This window comes from Meleagris gallopavo, chromosome 6, assembly GCF_905368555.1.
Source record: "Meleagris gallopavo chromosome 6, MGAL_WU_HG_1.1, whole genome shotgun sequence".
NCBI lineage: Eukaryota > Metazoa > Chordata > Aves > Galliformes > Phasianidae > Meleagris > Meleagris gallopavo.
This window is the reverse complement of record NC_139409.1, coordinates 7,598,402-7,621,606: the sequence shown is the minus strand read 5'-3', so window position 1 is coordinate 7,621,606 and position 23,205 is coordinate 7,598,402. Positions and strand designations below refer to the sequence as shown.

The window sequence follows — 23,205 nt, the reverse complement described above, 5'->3', positions numbered from 1 at the left end:
GGCAGTAGCTTGTCTTGCAACCACATGAGAGGGCAGAAAAAATCTATATTAGTAAAATGGTTCCACAGCATGGTTTTAGACATGCCTGGAAAAAGCAGATCTATCCTCTGATAAATCCCTTGGGCAAATTTGTCCTTTGGACACATTATCATGCACAGTTCAGGTACAACGCTTCATTTTGGTCTACAGCTGCAAAATTGCCAGCTCAGAAAGGTAGAAATGATTTCACTCCTGCTACCTGTGATTACTGATTACAGAATCTAAGCCACACTACTGATACTGCTAGAGAGGGCCTTCAAAGGAGGTGGTTAATACTAGAATATTACTAGGAGAGCCTATTTTCCTTTCTTCAAAGAGAGAAACAGCTTCAGCACTAGTTGACCTGCACAACACTGGCAGTAAAGACTACCAGGCAAACACAGGTTCCAGCAGAGAGAATCTTCAAAGAGCTCAACAGACTACAGCAATGCCGAAGTGTCTTGAATCACAGCACTCATACTATTTCTGGAAAAACAGAAGGGACGCAAGATGCGTAGGAAGAAATAGTGCTCTCTGTTCTTAGATACACTGTTATTTCTTTTCAAACTGATAGTTGATTTTTCCCAAATTTGTCAATAAAATGAAAAGATGATACACAGCACAGTGGCAAAGGCACCTGTGTATCACCAGACCATGCCATGCCACGCATGAATAGTTTCCCCTCAGTCCTTGCTATAGTCCTCTCCATTCTGTGTAACTACTAATTTTCTTTGTTTCATCCCTAAAAATGATTATTCTCTTCCTGAAAAGGCATGATTATGGAGAACCTTAATTAGCAGGCTGGTAGGTATCCCATGAACAACACACACCCCTATCATTTTCATCACACATTAAGTGGCATTAATTGCAGTAATGTATGCATGTGTTGTCAGGGATCTTCCTCACCGTTCCTTTTGTCTCAAAGCTAGCAGGCATTAACCCCTCATTGGGAACCTCATGACTCTCTAATTACAGTGAGGATACAACTGCCTGCATGCAGTAGCAGGGACTTGAACTCCAGGATCCAGAAAAACCATTGTTAGTTCTGTGTGTTGAAGCCAAAATCTCAATGGCTTCAAACAGACTCATTCTTCAAACAGAAGAATGAACACACTGGAACCAAAACTGCTCCACAGAGTGTTAGGGTACAAAGTAGCCTGCAACAAAAGTGGCTGCACATCCTTTCTTCCCCCATGAATGTAGTATTAACACTGAAGTATTAATAGTGGTGGGGCGTGAGGGAAGGAGTCACTGAACATGAGGAGCACGAATTTAAAATGGAAACACTAAAACAATGCAGAGCTGATTACAGTGATAGTCTTGGTAAAGCTTTATTCCTGCTAAGGAGAAAGAGTTATCACCAAAAAAATGGGTTTAAGTGCATTACTGGCTATCCGTCATTCAGCTTTGTACTTTATATGCACAAACCTCACCAAATAAACAGGAATACATTGCTTTCCACAGCTGAAACTTGAGAATTCTTACCTTTTCTCTACATAATTGAATTTTACATCATATTCCAGAAAAGAAAACCTCATCCTCAATGAAATTTAAGTATAAAGTGCCAAAACACTTCCATGCAGATTTTCCTCCTTTATTTCAGAGACTCACTGACAAAGGCTGTGCTAGTTTACAAGAGGAGAGAGAAAGACAAGCCCATATTTTATGATGAAAAGGACAGTAGGAGTGACCTTGCTCCAGCACACATTGCTTTTTTGACAGTGTCTAGAGGAGATAATCTAAGAGCAGTCTGCAAAGCATCATGTTTTCTTAGGTCCTACTACAGTAATTCAATCATGAGCATATAAGATTAGATGAAAAACAAGGTAACTAGCCTTCTGGGACTGAATGATTGCAACAGGGGTTGCCTACTGACAGTAAGCATTACACTGTTTTCCTGGAAGAGAGGTTACCTTCCATTATGGCATACTTTTCCCATTTCAGCCTGTGCCAGATAGCACTGTTGGACAGCAAAAATAAGAAAATTACATGCTGCATCTATGATACTGAAGCAGTGAGTAGAATTCCTGACCTTTGGGATCACACTACCAGTGCCAGACCTTTCTTGTCCTTTAGTTTAGTTTCCAGTGCCCTCCATTTAAGCATCATAGAATACCTTATAAACATGCTGATTAATCAATTCTTAAAAAGCTATTTTAAAGAGTTTAATGTAACCCACAGTTGTTTCTGCATTGCTAAATGCCTTCAAGTTTTCAACTGAAGATCACTCACTGAACAAAGTGAGTTATTAAAGCAAGGTATGAAGTATGGGGGAGGTTAAATCTCTAAATCAGCCCATGAATTGTTTTCAAGACAGGGAAAATTTAATATAAATATTTGCCTATGAAACATCTGAAACAAATTTGATTTCCTGGTCAGAGTAAAAATATAGGATAGTTATTTTCGTTAAGTCTGCTTTTCAGACAAAAGCAATGGTTTCCCTCACCAGACCCACTGTAATGTGATGGAAACCACAGCAATAGCAGCAGGGTAACAAATTTCCAGGTTGCAGCAAGTGAGGACAAGCCCAAATGCAGCTGCACACAGAAACAAAGAAAAAAAGCTGCTCACCCTTGAGAGGCCTCAGATAGACAGGGATCTCCAGCAAAATACCCTTGCCTCCACTGTCAATCTTTCAATGAGGTCTGGGAAAGGGTGGATCCTGGCTCCACCCCTTCTGGTCACTCAGCTGCATTGCATGCAGCTGAGCTCCTCTGGGTTGGCCCTGCCTTCCCACCAGGTGCTTAATTACTGCTTGAAGCCCTGAGTTAGCATTTCCACTACACTCACATGAGCTATGACAGGTACTAAAGCTGGTTAACTTTGCTGTGGATGTGCACGTAGCAGATACCTGATGTTGAACTGATCCTGAATGAAATGTGTTAAGAAGAAAGACTCCTGTAAACTGCTTGAAAGTAAGAAATTGACAAACCTTGCACTCCCAGATATGTAAGAAGTAATGACTTCACCAAATTTAATGGACTGGTACTTTTATAAAATCATTGAAAATGTAAACTTTCAGGATCTCTGTTTTCTTGCATAAGTGTATTTTGCAAAGTTATCTGAATGGAGACACTGACGTAGCCCCACAGTACAAACCATGCTGTATTGGCATTGCACTGAGAGTTTGACAATTTAGACTTGTATAATTAACATTCACACAAAATACATTCAGCAGATGTAAACAGATCTAACTCTAATAACCTGACAATGGAGGTACTGCTTGCAGCAGCTGAGGATCCATCCCACAGTTCATTATGGAAGAACATTACCTTGTGTACCTGGATTAATGTACATACCAATAAAACTCATTAATATCTTTAGGTATCACTGCAGGGCTTTCGTAAATGAGATATAATGCAATACGAACACATCCCCCACAGCTGTTGATAAGACCCTTTAGAAACTTAATACTGTTATTCACAAGTGCTTTTAATTACAACAAAACAATTATTTTGGTGAAAGGAAATGGACACTGTTCCTAGGAGCTACTGGCAATTTTCCTGAAATAAAAACAAGAAGAAAAATATACAGGTCTTTTGTTGTCAAGAGATAAACTTCATAACCATAATAACATTCACTGCAGCACTGAATATTTAGTGGGAAATGGCATTTCTCCACATATGGCTGCCATGCCTATAGATTCACAGACTTGCAGATGTGGTCCGTTAGGTTAATTAGGCCACTGTACCAACAATGCTACTTCATTACACTGTATCACCAAGTGCTTTTTACTCTACCTGTAAACGTCTCACAAAATACAGTCCATCTATATTTTTTGGTGTAAAGCGCGTATTAGAGTTAAGGTGTCAGGAACTTGTTCTCAGTTGCCCATGGTTGACCCCACCTCTTCGGTTTCTCCTTCACAAATTTTCCAGTGTTTTATCTCCTCCTGTCTTATTTTAACTTAAGGATGCTTGGACAGGCTAAAGGGACTTACCTCTGACTTCAGTAGGAAGATGTGCACAGAAATAGGTTGCACACATCTGCCTTATCATTTAAAAACAACAGCAAAACAAAACACGTAAAAGAAAAAGTATTAAGAGTAAACTTTCAAAAGTGAAGTCATTCAGGTACTCATGGCCAGTCTTTCAAAACTACCCACAGGTACACTGGATATCTGAAGATATCCATGTCTAAATCCTATCCTTAGGCACAACAACCACAAAACCAATTCCCACGTACCTTCACATGTCAGTAGGAAGTATTCCAGGTTGTGACTGAAAGATGCACTGAAATAGGTACAGTTTTCAATCAGATCACAAGACAGACACTGCCTGTTGAAGTTTCCATTTGTGCTTGCACTGGAAAAAAAGTTAATATAATTCTGTGAAGGTCACTGAGCAAATGTTATCTGGAAGCAACATTATTTGAATCTCACTTTACTATAGAGCAAGAACATAAATATAATGTGCCCAACATTAGCAAGAGACAAAGCATTTCCATTTGGCTGAGTTTAAATAGCAGTAATGGCTTTTTTTTTGCTTGAATGGACAGTGTATAAATGGATAATGATGTCTATCTTTGCAAGGTCAGGTGGGTATGCAGGATCGTGTAGTTTTTAAAATAAAATCACAGTAGCAATTCCACAAGAGGAAGCTATAATTTAGCCAATGAAAGCATGAAAAAAAAAGGAGCAGTGTTTTTACACCAACTCATTTTATAGCAGGCAATAAAGACCTGGAACTGCTTTCTTGAAGTTTCTTACTGGTTGCCTCACTGGTTTGATTTGCTAGCAGCTGCCTTTGGGACTGAAGGTATTTTCAGGAATTTAAATAATTGTTGTTATAATGTCCAAGTAGAAAAAAAACCCACTGCTTTACAGAGTCTGTTTTTGTTGAAGGTAATGTGGCCGTGCATATGCTCAGAAAGATTTTGTGGAGCCTACTGTTGGTTGAAGAATGAATTACAGATCATTAGTAAATATTAAATACAATTTTGTACTGCTACAGCATTTTACAACCTCACAATGCTTCTTTCCAGTATTCCTGTGAGGCAGGTGAATGATTTTGCTGCCTTTTCAAAGTAGAAAGAGATGAAGCTGACAACTTGTTTAGGGTCACCAAAGACTCAACTGAGAAGCTCTGGGGATCTTGTTTAGGCTGAGATCATGTTTCTGGCTTTCAGATCATTCTGCTTAGAATCTATTAAATCAGATCCAAAAAAGGAAACAAAAAACCCCCAACAAAACCAGATTGTCATTTGATACAAGCTGCCTTATCTCCAGTGGAGATCAGTTAACGGACATAGGCCAAGGATGCTTCTGAGCTGACTCCTTTGGACAAGGATGAGAGAGAATCAAACTATCCAGCAGAGAAAATCAAATCCTTAAAGAGAGGCCCAGTTTCACTGGGTAATGAATGTAAGGTTGAGGACGTTCACATTTTGGGCACCTCTTTCCTCATTACCAATGTGGGAAATGAAGTTAGGGAGGCTTCTTGAGCAGCAGTACCTGGACTCAGTTGACCACCCTTTCCATCTTTCATTAGAAATTAACAGTTGATATGGCTTTTTTTTTTTCTTCACCTTTTTTCTTTAAGAAAATGAACACTGAGCTGAGCTACTCTCAGAAAAGTGTGGAACAGGCACAGAGGTTACACTAGGAAAACATGATTGAATTGCAGATAATATGGTTTGCTCCAGTCTCTTTCCCACTGAGGAAAAAAAAGTATGAAATCATGTCAGAAAGGGCAAATGCACTGAGAGTCCGTTATCAAACAATGCTATCACCAGTTCTGCCCTTCATTACAAACACTGAGAAAAATAAAGAAGAAAATAAAAGAAAAGAATGATTCTCAAATGGTTATAATCTGAATTTAATTTTTCTCTTTTGTAATCTATTTCTGCAATACTTCTTGGTTGCTATACTACCTATAGTTGTCCATAAACTAACCTTTTGCTCATTGCACTGTTCCTTGAGGACACTAAAGTCATCTGGAATTGCAATAAAATAAAAACAAACAAAAACAACCCACAAACATCTGTAAACACAGCATTCTGCTTTTTCTTTTCAATTTCCTGAACAGGTGAAGTGCTATTAAGCTCTAATGAAAATTGCAGTCTGGAAGAATAGAAACAATTCATATATGTGGTTTATGTAATTCTGGAATCTTTCAAGCGTTAAGCAGTTCTGTTGGAAAGTTTTACGACAGGTTATCAATCTTCAGACTAATTTTAAATTTTCAAGAAAATGAGAAAATTGCTAAATTTCAGACATTTCCAGATGTCTGTCATTCTGCTCACTGTCATTACGCTGCTCTGTTCCAGTGATACACTGCAAGGTGCTGCGATGCCATTAAAGACAATCAGATAAATGACAGTTTCTACTGCAGTCTCTCATGTAATGACTCATGCTCTGTATGTGAAGTTAACAAATACAGACCTGTACAAATGCCGCCTTCTTGGCAAATCTTCTGTGCTGAGGAAATAGCTTTAAAACAAGCAACAACAACAGAAAAGACATTTGAATTATTAGTAGGGGTTTACAAGTATCATGTATAACATCTTCAGTCACAAAGTCATTTGACTGATCATACAAAGACAAAGATCGGGACTCAGACTATTGATGATCAAAAAAGGATCAAGTGATGAAGGTAACAACCTTTCCATTTTTTCATCAAGGTCTACGGTGCAAAATTACCTTTGAGCAAATTTTCTTATTCTCTGAAACCAGTTTTTACTTTATTTTTATTCTTTTCCCAGTGAGCTAACTGGGATCTGATGGAAAACGCACTGAAATATCCTCTTTGAAAAAGGGAACTGAACTTTCAGGAAGGACAGAGTATAAGTGAAGAATGCTTCATTGCCCAATTTTTGTGCTGAGATTGTGGTCAAGGCTTTTTCTGGTTAAATACTGAACTCACTGTTCTGCAGTGAGGCAGTTTCTGTTCACCTTGAATGTGCCAATGCTGTTGGTGGCCAACGTGCAGGGTCCAGAATGATGCTCCAGATGCACTTCATGTGAATACTGAAAATTCACAGGAGCAAATGCAGTGCCCGTGTGGAGAACACATCTGATAGGACATTCAGCCCTGCTGATCTTTTTCCAATAAGCTGCACTTGCCTCAAAGTATATTTTGATTGCATAAGTTGTGCATGGTATTTTCCACTTGAGTGGGCTGTGAAAAAACAAGAGCTTTGCTGCGGGTTTGTTACTTCGCTCTGCCAAGTCATAATGACCATTTTTTCATATTGAAGATATTAGAAGAGTGCATCCAACACCTTGAAGGAGCCTTATGCTGTGTTCCTAATGATCATTCAAAGTTCATCATATTACAGAGACATTAGTCAGATGTGTCAATGACCTTACGAAACCAAGAAGTCAATCTTCTAACTAAGGCTTTGCATGCGAAGGATTCTATATGGCATTTTGGGTCTAGAAAAGCTTCCAAATATTTTCTTTCCACGTATTTTCAGAAAGTCTGTCTAATCTGTTTTTAAAAAGAAAATAATACAGAATTTATTTTACAAGCATAAATGACAACGTTTTTGAGTGTGTGTGTGTGTGTGTGAGCGTGTATTCTAACTAAACACTATTCCTATAATACACTGATATATCTGAAGGTCAATAAAGGACTCTTTCTAAAATTGTGTAGGAGGTCAATGAAAATACTCTTCCTTCCTTCAGAGCTTAACATCTGAAGTTGCTGTAGGGGAAATCATTCCTCTATAGAAATTTATCCTGCATTTGATAGCCACAGAAAGAAAGGTTTGAATTGGACAGAGAAAATAAATCTAAGACAAACTCCATGCAACGGTGCAGGAGATTAAACCAAAGCAGAGACAAACAGAGGCTGCTGTCTTATCTCCATCTCCTGTGCTCAGACATTTCAGACGCATGCACTTCACTGTAACTAAGCCAACGGCCCAGTGCTAAGCAGGGGATGACTGAATTGTCACACCAATATTTACTTACATTTTATGCCTCTTTTCATCATAGGCCAATATCTTTGTCACATCCCAATCGCCAGATGTGATAGACTCCAAGTTATCGCTGCTGCTGTTGGGCTGCCAGAAATAAAAGAAAATTCAATGTCTTTATTCTTAAAAGAAGCTATCTAAGCAAAGCTTCTCTTTATGTTTCTGTTCTGATGAAGGGAGGTCTTTAGACTCTGTTACCTGTTCAGAGTTACCAAGCAACTGTAATTTCCACCAGCTCCCCCCCCCATTCCCATATTTCTGAGAATAGACAGTTATGGAAATAAATAACAGAGTCAAAATCATCTTAACTATAACTCTTCTAGAGATAACAGGATAAATTCAGTATAGAACTGCTTCATATCCTTTCCTCTAATCCGGCGTGTCCACAAGCTTCAGATTAATCCTTTATGGCAGTGCAGGGATTTACTTATTTACACTAAGAAGGCATTAAAAAACAAAATAAAACAAAGCAAAGCAAAGCAATGATAGTGTTTGAAAAGAGAAAGTTGGTAAACTTTTTTATCCTAAGTATTTTAGTCAGAAATTGCTATTATTCTATGGACAATCACTGAATACTTTCCTTTATGCACAAGTCCAACATTCTACCCTTGCACCACCTGGTCTCTCTGGTCTGAGCACAGATACTACTTTTACTGCTTTCTGCTGCAGGTGCACACAAGGCAGCAGCAGCGAGCCATTCACCTGTGATGATGACATGGCAACATGGTAGAACTTCCCACGTCCTCCCTGGGGATGGGCTCTCACAAAGAAAAACTTCCGACCGTCCTTGGAAAAAATCGGCTCTTCATTCTGCAAATGGCAAAATTAAGGATTATGTTACCACTAAATTGAGCTATGCTGCAGAACCCTGTGAGATTAATTTAGAGTGAAGCAAGAGTGCCCTTTAACAGCAACCCGAGGCAAGCGGAAGACCCACTGAAAACTGAAGAACATTTTGAAAATTACTGTGTCTGTGGTCTTGGGAAGCTGACACCTTCCAGCTGGGGGAAGATGGGGAGCTGAGCAGGAAGGAAGGGCCGTTGGGCGTAAAGTCAACTCCCATTTGCACAGCCAAAAGTGCATACATACAGCTGACTGCTCGCGGCAGCTGGCATCAGGCCTTCAGCAGTGATGTGAAGCTTGTTGGCACAAGTATGTCAAACTTTGTTTACTCTGCTGGAAGAACTGATCTTTTCCTGTCTTTGAGGAAACACAACTAACAGCTTACTACAGCAGCTGTCACCTTTTCCTGCTCACTTACAATTATTTATTTCACTGAAGTATTTATGAGGGGAAGGATATTCTTGCCAAACTGCCTTTGACACAGAGCTCCCAGGTGAAGGTGGTGAGTGACTTTTATTGGGTGACTGGAACATTCAACCTGAGATAGAAGTGACTCAGTGCGAGGAACTCAAACCACACATTTGGCAAGTGAGCAGTTCCTGCAAGAGTCTTTGTTTTCCTTTTTGTAGAGGAACTCCAAGGCGCACGGGACATCTCTGGTGCAAGAGATGGTTAAACAGCAGGTTACAAAGGAGGGCAGAAGGATGGCCCATAATGGTGTGGCACAGTAGCTGTGTGTGAAGGGAATGGGCTGGCTGAAGCTCCTTTGCATGTTAAATAGATGGGACTTACACATGAGCTGAACCTCTGCTGAACCTTTCCTGGGGACCAGTTGAGCCCTGCCTGCACTGACCCATCTTTGTGGCTCCTTTGTGGCAACATGGATGTTAATGTTGAGCCTTTTCTGGTTCCAATGTTTAACAAACCTCTGCTTTCTGCTTTGGCTCTATACTGAACCAGAACTTCACTGCACAGGTATACTTACAACTAGTGCAAATACATATGGCAAAAATAACTGTTTTTTATTTCTCATAAAGCTCTTACTGTGTATTAATTTGCTACCATCTCTTCACTGATTAATTAGCTTCCACTATTTCTTGGTTTTAACAACACCGTGCTTGGTGTTCAAATTGCTTGCTTTTCTTATTTTCTCCCGCTAAGGATTTCATTATATTTTAAAATATTCCCATTTACAGCTCATTGAATGAAATAATGGTATCATTTGTTTTTGACATTGTACTGAAACTTGAAATATGAAACAACATTATTTCCAAATGTCTTGAACGACAGAAAACTCCTTGAAAAACAACATGGGCAAATCTACTGTTCCACCGGAACAGAGGTACATGCCAGAAATTTCACCCCATCTTTCTTTATCTGTGCCTCCTGCATTATATATTCCAGCAACATGTTTTTGCCAGTGAGAGCAGGCTTTGTACAGATTCATCCAAGGTTTGCTTAGACTTCATCACTTCATCAGGCTTTGTTTAAGGTTATGACAGAGATGGTGACTTATCCTGGATGGCAAACTGGGGGCTATCAGGAAGGGAGCTTGCTTTGTGCTGCAGCTGATATGATTTGTGTGGGTCAACCACCACCACACTGCAGTTCTGCAGGAAGCATTTCCCAGCTGGTCCATCTGTGCTTCTTTGTGCAATATGCTCTCTGCTTCCTGCTCCTCCAGAGTACAGTGCTTAATGTGCTTTTGGAGAGACTTTCTGAAATTCTGCTTAAGTTATGGTCTGCTCTGTGTTACTGATTTTGTGAATAATACTTCTTTGAGAAGTTTTTCTGGTTTGCCTTCAATTTTTTAAAAGGAAAGCAGTTAATCCGAATAGCCCAGCCCTCTGCAATCGCTCCACTGATTGCTTTTCCCTTTCTCAGAAGTCTCCTACTTTGTCTTAATGATGCACCTTTGCCTGCCTTTGTAACATCAGGTCACTTATGGGGTGGCTTCACAAAAAGCTTTTTGCAGGGTGAAAGTCAGTCTTGCTTATAAGCTTCTATGAGCTCTGCTTTTATTTTAAAGAACCTCATTTCATTCTGCCTATTAACTGGGTGCAAGAGAATCATTACTGGGCTACCGTGCTGTTGGAATTAAAACAAGGGAGCTGTAAAAGAAAAATGTTGTGAGATTTTCTACATCTCTACCTTGTGACAGAGCATGTCTTTTTAAACAGAGGTGACCTGAAACACTAGGGGGACAGGAGGACTGCAGAGGCAAACAGAGCCAAAAGGAGCTGTTTTCAGGGGAGGCCAGCCAGCTCATGCAGGCACTTTTGGATGTGATATGTCTATAAACTATTTTGTGGCAATCTCCTGGTTCCATTGACATCATTGACCCACAGCTTTGTGTAAAGTTGGAACTGCACCCTGATTTATAATTAAATTTATTCAGCACAATTTCACAATTAAATAAATAATCCAATTTAAATGCCAGTAAAGTTTATCTGTGTCAGGTGCTATAGAAAATTCTCCTTTGCTGTCTCCTTGTCTTTATATGGCCATCATAATTGCTACCTGGAAATGGCTTCTTTACAAAAACACAAACAAAACTTTTTACAGCTGTAATTGTTTCAGAGAATTTGTATATCTAAGCAAAGGTATGAAAGAAGGTCAGTTAGGTTTTTACACTCAGCAGAGAACTTGAAGGTATATAAATAAAAGCAGCAAAATCTTCCAAAATATCTAGGTATCTTTGGTGAACTTGTACCCATTCTTTTTCATTAAAAAGGTTTGATAATCTTGGCCATATCATTTGATGAGGAGTTACAGACGTTTTATAGAAGACTGTGTGTATTTCTCATTGCACTTTGAGTAATTAATCCTGTTTTTTAGCCACACAATGAAAACAATATTGCTATTAGCCTGTGTTGGAGAGAGCTCTCCAAAGTTTTGGGGTTTGAATAAAATTCATTCACACTCTGAAGCCCATAATGGGACACGGGACCATTTACCATGACCTTCCATATTTAGATTATAAAGTGTCACGGAGTTACCAAACAGTTACAGTGAAAAGAAAAAAAAAAATCAAATCAAATTCATGAGTTATGTGCCCTAAGTCAAAAGTCCCAGCATTTCAGACAGCTGACAAAAAGTCAACTACATTACCCTTGGAGATTTGCTCGTGCCCGTTTTTAGAATCTTCTGTTATTTCACTGTTTTTCTCTCCCCCAGCCAACTGTGAAGTTTGTCTCTATTCTAGGAAGATCTAGGAAGGTGAACTTAAAGTAAAAGGTAAAGTTACTGTATAGTTTTTAAAGAATGTGCCTGGAGTACTGCGAAGCAGTATTTTAAGGAATGATGCAAACATCTATATTCTCTGATTTATGTTTGGGTTAATTCTCAGATGGTCTGGCCAATGGAACACACTGATGTCCTCTTCAGGTTGGGCTGAATCATGCTCAAGGTCCATTGACTATATGCCCACACTGCTGGCAGAACCTGCTGACTACAGTACCGAATTGCATCCTTGCCCAAATGTATATTGAAATATATCAACCAAGGACTCTTCTTTCTGAGCTGAGTCACGCTTCTGGTCTCCTTCAGAGACTGCCGAATGTGTGATTCATCTTCTTCTTAAAGATTTGACATTTTCACATTATTCTCATACTCCGACACCCATGGCATGAAAATAACTTTTCAATTTTTTAGACTAATGTGCCATAGAGTAAAAAGTAAATACAGAAAATGCAATTATTTTAGTAATCATATGCTCAGCTAAAACTGGATTTTAAGTCGTTTTCTTGTCAGAAATATAGGTGAAAAAGCTCTGTATTTCTTCAGACTCTTAAAAAGCTTTTGAAGAAAAATATCAAAAGCACTCATAGATACTAGAGTTATCTTCGTTCAGTAATGAAATGCTGTACTCAATTGGTTACAATAAACATACTTTTCTGACCTCAGACTAGGTATATGATGTTAGCAGTAATACAAACTAATTCCTTGGAACAGGTTGGTTAGAAACTGGCAATTCTTTTAATAGTTATTCAGGACAAAACACCATCTATTAATGCTTGTATGTTTAATAGGTAAATGACTAAAGAAGCATAGCAGTGTAAAGCACAAGTTCTTCTAATACACTGCTCTGGGTTTCAGGAGAATGGAGGACCCTGTTAATAGTAAGGAAAGGATTAAAATTCTTCTCGGATTTATAAAATAAAATAACTCTTTGAAATACTTTTTTCTTTTTAATTAAAAAAAGATACAAAATACGGTCAATTTATTTTTCTCATGACTTGTCTTTGAACATTTTGTTATCTATTTAAGCTAACACAGGTGGTGTAAACACAAAGAATACTTTGGCAGCATTTTCATTCTACACCTGAGTACAGCAAAAGATTACTTGAAATGCTTGGAGCACAAAATCTATTTCCTCTGTAAAATCAATTTTAATCTGGATCAGACATAGACCGATGCTGGAAGACAGACACTGGAACAGAGAAAAACACTGCTCTTGCTGTGAACTGATGCATTGTTGTTTCTATAGGTTCTTCAACACTTTGAGCAAGCCGCTACAAAAATGGGATATACTTTAAATCCGAAAACACAGTGCAAGTTCTTTATGTGACATGTTCCTCCCTGTCTGGCACTCACATATTCCATGAAAACAGTTCTTTGTTGTGGCTGAGTTTGTATCAGCAGCGTCTCCCTAAATAATAGCTTAATCAAATCTGAGATCCCTTCATAAATTACCTGCTGGGGAAGTGTTATAAATGATCTAGAGATTTACATGCTGAAAATCTACAGTATATAAATCTATAAGCAGGTGTTAAAAAAAAAATTGAAAAAACAAGAAAAATTCCATTAATAAAAAATCTTTTGTGGTTTTAAATTCACTATATATGTACATACCTAGTGAATTAATAGGGATTTACTTTCATCTTAGTGTTATTTGATTTGAAGGATGGCAGCACCTATCGCTATACAAAGCAGTAGCATGAGACAAAAGGGAGAGCATCAGAAGAATTATGTGAAATGGATGGGAGTTAAAACAGGATATTACACTCAACCACACAGTTTTTCCTCATTTTGGGATTCATGTAAACCAGCAGTGTTTCAGCTGCCCTACAGACAATTTAATTCAATTTATTACCTTTTTTACATTTCTTTTAACAGCTGCAGAGTAACAGATAATTTTGTCAAATTTAGCTTAAATGACTTAAAATCCTATCTGCATGATTTTGATTGGAAAGGGACATAGGCTCTTTTAATTAAATGCTGTTTTCAGCCGTAGACTTCTTTCCAGTCTACAAGACCAGTAAACAACCACCACAGTGCTTCAAAAAACTGTCAGTCTCAAAGCAGGATTTGAAGGACTACCTCTGAGGTTGCTCCATGAATGGGTGAATTACCATTAACATCAGCTTTTTGCCTCTTAAACCCCAGTAAATCCTAGGCTGAGAACTCTGTGCACACTAGAGAAGGTGATAGCTGAAGCACATGAGGCTTTCTTATTAACGGGGAACTGTTTTATATAACACAAACCATGGCATCTTATCTTCCTTATTTCTGGAAATCAGTTTTTCCCTTGGTAGGACAAGAAAAAAAGAAAAAAAAACTTGCCAAAAGTTTAACCACAAAGAGAAGATCACTATTACCTGTCTGTGCAGCCAACCTTCACTTTCATCTTCATGTTTCTAAAACAAAGCAAGATCATTAAAGAACATTCCTGGCATGTATTACATGTTGCTTATCAGCACAAAGCGTAGTTGGACTGAATCTGAAAAGTTGTGCAGAAGAATAAAAATGCACAAGTCACATTATTCCCCAAAGAAATAGAATTTGTTAGCAGCAAACAAAGGTTGAAACCAAGATTTTAAGAAAAGACTCTGTACTATGCTCTATGCATAGCATATCTAAAGCATAGAGACAGATAAGCTCCACTGCATATCTATCTCTCCTCTCTACTACAGATATTTCTACTAAAGAAATATCCTTGTTGGTTTAAAAGATGGGATCTGCTAATAGTTATGCATACACTTACATTAGTATATCTACTGGAGATATTAATTAACTACAAGTAATTACATAATTTGTTGTATATTAATAACATTGTTTCTATTCCCTGTCTGCCTAAATAAATATGCACCAGTGGACATGTCCCCAGGTGAGATGGCTGGAACACTTTCTCCTCAGGTGCAGGTGGCCAAGGACCTGCAGGCTTTTCTCCCTACCTTGGTGCAGACGCCCGTGGTCGCATCGCACAGCGTCAGGATGGAGAAGTTCTGGGCCCTGTTCAGCCAGTTCACCGCCACCTTGGTGCTTGTAGCCCACTTTACCATGGTGATGTAATAGTCCCTGAAAACACAGAGGTGTTTCTGGTTATTAAAACAGTGCATCTTGATGTCCCTGGGCTTTCTTATGTACGGATTTCAACCCCTGACAGTGACATTTTTAGGGCTGTGCGGGTGTTTTATCTGCCACTTCTGAAAGTCATTTTCAAAGATCCACAGGTAGAGATAAAGAACCTTTCAAGTTATTTAGTCTTCCAAGAAGGACTGAAGTGCCTGGAGCTACAAATTAATGCACTGATGGAAAAGAAATTGCAAACATTTGCCATTCTCAAACCCATCATCACCAGCAGTAGGGTTCTTTATGCTTATGAAGAGTTAACAATCTCTGAATGTCCCTGATACACAACATCCATACGTGTTGAATCTGAAGAACAAGAGCAGGAAGGACGTGGTTTAGAAAGGTGCTGGATTTCAGCAGAACAATTACAACTGGTTGCCAAAAAGAAGTCAGTAGAGATGTGAAACTTTACATCATCAAAAATGTCATCCTGCACTCCCTACTCCATTCTCTGTGGCTGGACACATTCAGGTTCTACTAATACCCACAGTAGATCACTACTGTTGGCTGCACAGTCCTGTAAGCAATATCTTGCCCAAGAAAACGTAGCAAAATTGAGTAATATGCAATATTGACAAATGCAACCCACTTAGGCTGGACTGGGCTTGAAAATCCAGGATCACAAATAAATATCCTGATGGTCACCTTCCAAGAGGCGCTCACAGATGTGCACCTCTGCACTACTCCATTTTCAGGGTAAAGCTCTTGCTGGGCTGACAAAGCTAGTAATGCTTTAGTATACCAATGGGCTGTGCAGACCAAAGACACCCTTAACAACTTCTCACAGCACACAGTCTATAAAAATTTATTAGTTCATTTGTTTGCTATAAAATATGTATAAGGAATTGTTGCTCCCTTTGGAATTAATGTGCTGTGTCACTGGAGAGAACTCTGAGTTCTGGCAAGCACTCCTGCATATACTGAAGAAAAAGGGCAAAAGCAACAAAGACACGCTTCTCTAGCAAAATAACAAGTTGGGAATTGATTTTGCAGTTTTCTGTAACATTTAGCGCCTGAATTTGGCTGGGGATAAATAACAAAAGGCCTCAACAACAGTATCCACCACACTGGGAGGAAGGATACTTCCAGGTGAGAAAACAGCAGTTCTGAAAATTCAGTGCTTGAAATAAAATCGTAATTTTACGCTCTATCAGCAGGAGGACATAGGCCCTAAGAAGAAAAGAAAGGCACTGAAGCAAAATTAAACTGTAAAACCACCTCTTCTTCCTCTTCACAATGAACTGAGCAGATTCAGTCACCCTGAAAAGGAAGGTGAATTCAGTACATATTGTGGCTCGGAGCATTTTTTTCATAAATCCAATTTAAAGTTTGAAAGACATATATTAAAGTTCTACATCCTTGACATTGCTTGAATACAGGAGCCACAGTTCTTGCTCAGGAACTTTTAATTATTATTTTAAGTCATGTATATATCTTCTCTATCACCCTGGAGATGGCATGGAGATCCAATTTCTGTCTGTAGCCTCTGTGAAGCCTGCAGACACCCAGCAAGCAGACAACAGCACGTACTTGTAGAGTACTTGTTATTCTAGCCTCAGAGTCTTTAATTTACTTCTTCTTACATCTCTTCTGTAGGACAACTAAATTTTATGTCTCCCATTTTGCAGAGGAAAACGAGACAATGAGGTGTGATTCATCTCAGCTAATTGTAAACATCTGCACTTTGAGAGCTGCCCTGGTTGGGAAGCCAATGGAGGGGAGTGGGACATTTCTCAGGCACTGTCTGACGCAGTCTGTATTTTATGGGAGCTGAGGGAAGGAGAATGTATTCCTTATGACTTCTGCACTCAGGGGAGTGCTTCATTTGCCAACTGAGATGCCAATGTGATGTGAGAAATATACTGGACCACAGTCTGGTTCCCATCACCTGCTTCTGTAGCAGTTCACTGTTACTGGTCCAATGCCTTTCATCAAAATTAAAGTGCCATTTAGACATTAAGCAGTTAACTTTTTTTTTTTTCTGTTGTTCTGCAACTTTTTTTCCCTTTCATCCACTTTCTTCTCACAGCAAAGCATGAAATTGTAGAAAATTTGGCAAAAATGCTCAGAATGAAAGATTTTTAAGAGGAAAAAGACTTTGAAGTGATATTCTATTGCTTCCAAATATGCTTCCTATCATCAACTTCTTTTTTTCCTGACAAACATTCCATTCTGTGGAAAATTTTTGACTTCCTTTAATTCTAAAGCAAAACAAATGAAGTATCATCTCCTCTTTATTTTCAGTTGTATTGACTGTACCAAAACACTTTGCTCCAGATACAAAGAACATCCAGACTCGCTGCTCTGTCCATGTGTGAACACACTGGGCACACTGAAATGCTCCAGATCCTTATTATCATCATTCTCCCCTGAATTTCTGATACCCTTTTCTGTAACTGTCTGTACAGGGCACCTCTCGTGTCTCTTCATGAATCATTATCACATTAATCCTCTTATTTTGAAAAACATATGCAAAATTAAAATGTATTCCTCTTTCTCCACCAGCACTAATAATGTGCTCCAGGGATGGAAATCACCATGGTTTGGATGAAATTTAAAAGCACTAATTGATGATGACATTTTGCATCATTTTACAGTACTGATTGAAACCCAATAAATTACAGCCACCCATAGTCACATAGCACAAATTTATTAGTGACACGTGGAGCCTGCAGCCTCAACTTATTACTGTAATTAAAACACTTCCGAGTATACTCTGAACAAAAAAATGATGTGGTCCAGGAGCAGCAATTCTGATGCTGTGATTTGGGTACTGTGAGCTGGGAACGCAGCCTGCAGACCTGAAGCTATTGGTTTGAAAGGCAAACACAGCAATGCCCATTTGATTTGTTCACAGGTCATACAACTGTTGTTGCATAATTGGATTTGAATTGGAGCCATTCAGAATGATTCAGTGAAAAACATGTTCTGAGGTTGACATTAATTTTCCTAATGGGAAGAAAGGTAGCTTCCTCCATAAGTGATTGCACTGGTTAAGCATTCTCTCATCAGATGACTACACAGCGTGTGCACAACAACCAGCAGAGACCTTATGTACCTATTCTTTATAGGACTCTATAGTATATAGAGGTAACGGCCTTAAACTGCACCAGGGGAGGTTCGAGTTGGATAAAAGGAAAAATTCATTCTCAGAAAGAGCAGTCATGCATTGGCACAGGCTGCCCAGGGAGGTGGTGGAGTCACTATCCCTGGAGGTGTTCAAGAAACATGCAGATGTGGCACTGAGGGATGTGGTCAGTGGCCATGGTGGGGGTGGGCTGATGGTTGGACTACATGATCTTAGCGGCCTTTTTCAAACTTAATGGCTCTATGATTCTATGATTATGCATAATGAGGGCACCTTTCCCTGCCCTCACAGTTGGCCTGTTCCATTAGCTCTGTGCTGTACCTACATGTCTGTTGGCACTGGGACTGCCCATCCAGCAGCCTAATTTAGCAATCAGTCAAGAAAGATGAAGTGTGATCGGGTGCTGCTACTTGAGTAAGTGATGCGCTGGGAATGAAAACCTTGTTGCATCATGTCTGACATGCACAGAAAGCATCATGGTGCTGTGCGGATGGTCACTGCAGGTACCAGACGTAGAAGCAGAATGTAGAAGCAGAATTCTTCTACAGGATGTCATGCTGTAAAGCTATTTCAAGTGTACAGCAAAGCTGCTGAAATCCAGAAATGGCTCTAATCCCCAAGCTTTGCAAGGAAGTGTGCCGCGCATTCACTAAAGCTGTTTCTCTCCCAACAGCAGCCTGGAACAACGTGATGCACCTTTCAAGTGCTCACAGACCTATAAACGTAGCACCACTTTTGGTCATAGGCTGAAGTCCAAGCCAAATTTCCAGCTCTTGCTGAATGCAAACAGGTCGGAACACTTGCTTAGATAGAAATGTGTGGCTAAGTGCTTGGCTGAACTGCAGGCCAACATCTCAAATATACTTACCCTGAAAGCAGCAAAGAGCTTTACTTTCTATTTTTTTAATGAAGATAGGACAGTGTATTTGCAGAATGTCCTTCTGATTTAATTCCCGTGCTTGACTCACAAAGCAGTGAACTCATGATTTCTGTATTCATGTTTATGCTTCATGATGTCCCATACAGGACACAGACAACTGTCCCTATTCAATGCCAATGACTAGATGTGAAATGAAAATGTTACGGATTTTGCAACATCCTGCTCAGTGCTCTAAAAATAAGCCCACTCTGAAGTTATACTGGGTCACAGTGACTTTGAGAAAAAAATGAACAGTGCTCAAGAAAAACATGGAAGAAGAAAAAATATATGAAAACTTTTAACTAGATTTACCCAAAGTGAAACTTGACAGTAATGGCAGAAAAAGTTACTGTAAAATGACCTCAAAAAAGTCAGGGTCTGATATAAAGCCCTAACAGAATCAGATTGGGCATCCCAGTACAAGGAAGCACATACCTCAGTCTCTGATCATCTGGGGGAATCATCTCTAGATCATGGGTAGGTCCATTCAGACCAATCACATGCAAAGAAATAGTTGGATTTTCCATTCCAGCCTGGATTTCAAAATAAAATGAAGTAAAAATAAAATAATTACTATATCTTATACAAACACAGAATGGTTTCGATTTATGAAGTGCCCATGGACTGTAAAATGTGCTCTCCTGGTTAAGGTTATGGCTGGGTACTGCAGCCATTCACAGGGAAGGCACACCTAAGGTGGTTTATCACAGAGGTGTGGAAAGCTCATTAGGCAGAATCAAGGGGAAATTCTACATAGCACATCTCTTAACTTTTGTAAAAGATATTGTTTTACATGGTGACTAGAAATAACTTTTTCTTTTCTTTTTATAAAACAGACTATTGGGATAATGGTAAATGTTGTATTTATTCCTTTATTGTAGGAAACCTACTGAGTCAGTTGCTTTCCATAAAACTTGCATATATGTATCTCTCCTGTTTGATTATGGTTCAGTTTGGACCCATCTGTGAGTTCTGAGGAACTCAGTACACAAAGCAAGAAATGACAGAAGAGACGACAGTGCTGCAGAGTACATATCCTGGAAACTGCAGAGAAATCCAAACACCAAACTTTCCTTCTTGTTTCTTTTCTCAGAAATGCCATGAACCCAAATGTTTTAAGGATTGCTGTAAACTTTTAGATATTTCAACTCCTATCTAGAACAGAAGCACAATTGCAGGCACAAAGCAAGAACTGAAACATTTTATTTTCATTATATTAGGAATGACTAATACTTTGATCAGAAAACTGCAATTTTAATAATACAGCTAAAGAAAAATACAGACAATTCACTGGGGAGCAGCTGACTTTTCTTTAGATTATGTTTATTTTCATTGCTTATGAATATTTCCAATTATACTGTCTCCTATCTGAGCCTACCAAGAAAAAACTAAAACAATATGAGTTTGCTGTCTGTTTGCTTGTTTGTTTTTAATAGAACAACAGAACTGCTTGTTTTATTTTCCCTTACCTTTGGATAATGGTATGTTTTAACAGTAGGGTAAAGACTGCCAGTGTATACTGGGATCTCCATGGTGGGGACTCTGGAAGCATTAATTGTTGCATATGCTAACCTGGTGCCATCAGGAGACCACCAATGAGCAATATGAGTCTTCAAGATCTCCTCTAATTAAAAAAAAAGAAAGGAAAAGAGGGAGAGAAGAAAAAAAAAAAGACTATTAAATGTAAATTCCTAGTTAGCAATAAATGAAAACCGTGTAGATACAAAAATCCCAGTCTAATCACAGCACAGGGAGAATGTCACAGGAACATCAATTAAAAATGCTCATTAAATTATGCTGTATACACAAATGAACACAATTGATTACAATTACTCTGAATATATCAGTTATTAAGCATAATTACGTTGCTCAAGAAACATCAAATTATTCATACTAGTACACACACTCATGATAGAATAAAAAGCCTGGCTGCTCCTGCCCTGTGTCTTGTATATGAACATAAGGAATTTGACAGTAGCAAAAGCTGGGCTCCTATGGGAATAATGCACTGATTTACTTCTCCATAAAGAGTTCACAAAGTCATGCTTGACTTATATCAATGGATTCAAGCAGCCTTTGTACTTAGGTTAAAGCACATCACCTGAAATTTGAATCTTCCTAATCTCTGCTGCCGGCTGGGAATTAACAAAAATGGTGATTTTCTGTAAGTTACGCAATGTTGGAGTTTTTAACACTTTGTGAGACACCAGGCTTCAGAGACTGTGGCCTGGTTGCCATCTTGAATATTACCCCTACTTCAATTTTAAAATCATTTTTGCAAAGCAATATTTCATATGCAGCCTGGGTCAGAGGTGTGGCTGTTAGTGACAAAATGCTTGGAAAGATGACGATATAAATATGTCAGAGCTCAAGTATATAAGTGGAAAGCAAGACTGCAGATATGTACACAGATCAGGAGAAGCCCTTGAGAGTAGCCCTGCTGAGAGGAGCTTAGAGGTCCTGGTCGATGAAAACCTGAACATGAGCCAACAGTGTGCGCCTGGAGCCCAGAAGGCCAACGGTATCCTGGGCTGCATCAGAAGAGGGGTAGCAGCAGGGAGAGGGAAGAGATTGTTCTCCTCCGCTCTGATAAGGCCCCAGTTGGAGTAATGCACCCAGACCTGGGGTCTCCAGCACTGGAAAGATGTGGAGCTGCTGGAGCAGGTTCAGAAGAGGGCCACGAAGATGATCTGAGGGCTGGAGCACCTCTCCCAGGAGATAGGCTGAAGGGATTGGGCTTGTTCAGCCTGGAGAGGAGAGGAAAAGACTGAGGGGAGAGCTCATTGCAGCCTTCCAATGTTTAAAGAGAGATTATAAACAGGAGGAAAATCAACTTTTTGCACAGGTAGACAGTGATACGACAAGGGGAAATGGATGTCAGGGGATGTTTTTCACTGAGAGTGTGGCTGGCAACCCCCACCCATGGCAGGGTGATAGGAACCCAATGATCCTTGAGATCCCTTCCAACCCAAGCCATTCTATGATTCTATGACGATGATTGCAATCCTAAGGAATTATTTTGAAGTCTGGCAGAACCTAATTCTCATTAAACATCAATTCAAAGACCTTTTAATTGCTAATACTTTCTCTTATCATTTAATACGCTTCATTGCAAAGATGACTTCAACTTACAGATAGCCAGAAAAGCTATAGATTCACTCTGCCCAAAGTGTCTTCAGCTACCGACAAGTGGAAGACAATGACTTGGCTTTCTAAACCTACCATTTTGCAAAAGGCAATATTGTAATTCATTTCCATTAAAAGGCTTAATATCATACAAGTCATTCCTATTCAAACTGGAGCAGAAGGGCTTGCATATGCTGTACAGATTGATGGATTGATGGGCAGGAAGACAGATGCCATTACTTTAATGTGAGAATGAAGAATTAAATAGGCTTTGGAGTGTTTCTGAGCTTTCACCACTGATACTCAACTACACAAGATCAAGCAGCTCCACCCTCTGTTGTTATTGTGTAATTCAAAAAATGAATGATAATCTTTAGATTTTGGACCCACCATGTTAGTATAACACTCTGTGATGACTCTTTGCTTCAACCAAAATGCCCACTTGGTCTGAAGAGTAGAAATTCACCAGATAGTGTATTTCAAAGGAAAAAATCTTGGATCTATCCTTGGAGAACAGATGGGCAATCAGACATGTCAGAGATCAAACGGAATAACTTTCGTTACTCCAGAGTTGCATTTGTCTTGAGAAAGTGCTCAAGATAACACTAGGAAGAGTGCAAGGGAAAATCACTCTCAAGAGCTATGCTTCTACAAGTAACAAATTAATTAATCAGTACATAATGGGAATATCTATGAGAGACTTCAGGAAGATGTCTAGGAAGTTGCAAATATCACACGGGAAAGCATATCTCTGGCAGATTTCTTTTGCTGCATTGCCCCGCCTATTATTTAAAAGATGCTGCTCTTGACTTTTTATTGCTACATCATTAAAGGCATAACTAAAAGTATAAATGAAGAGGAAAAATGGCAGATGAATCTTTGGCATTTTAACATTAATTAACAAACTTTTTCTCAGGGACCTCAGACTTAAGGAAGC

General features: G+C 39.1%; 1 protein-coding gene across 3 annotated transcripts in view; it reads right to left on the bottom strand.

Moving 5' to 3' along the window:
* Positions 1 to 23,205, bottom strand: part of DPP6 (dipeptidyl peptidase like 6) — a 492,473-nt gene that overhangs the window by 29,348 nt on the left and 439,920 nt on the right. For all 3 annotated transcript variants that reach the window (XM_085227008.1, XM_085227007.1, XM_085227009.1), the window contains exons 9-16: positions 20,612 to 20,766; positions 19,578 to 19,675; positions 14,958 to 15,081; positions 14,382 to 14,420; positions 8,641 to 8,748; positions 7,934 to 8,025; positions 6,401 to 6,448; positions 4,204 to 4,322 (exon numbers count right to left, since the gene is read on the bottom strand). In XM_085227008.1, the coding sequence (XP_085083134.1) occupies positions 4,204 to 4,322; positions 6,401 to 6,448; positions 7,934 to 8,025; positions 8,641 to 8,748; positions 14,382 to 14,420; positions 14,958 to 15,081; positions 19,578 to 19,675; positions 20,612 to 20,766 (783 nt within the window). The remainder of the gene's footprint in view (positions 1 to 4,203; positions 4,323 to 6,400; positions 6,449 to 7,933; positions 8,026 to 8,640; positions 8,749 to 14,381; positions 14,421 to 14,957; positions 15,082 to 19,577; positions 19,676 to 20,611; positions 20,767 to 23,205) is intronic.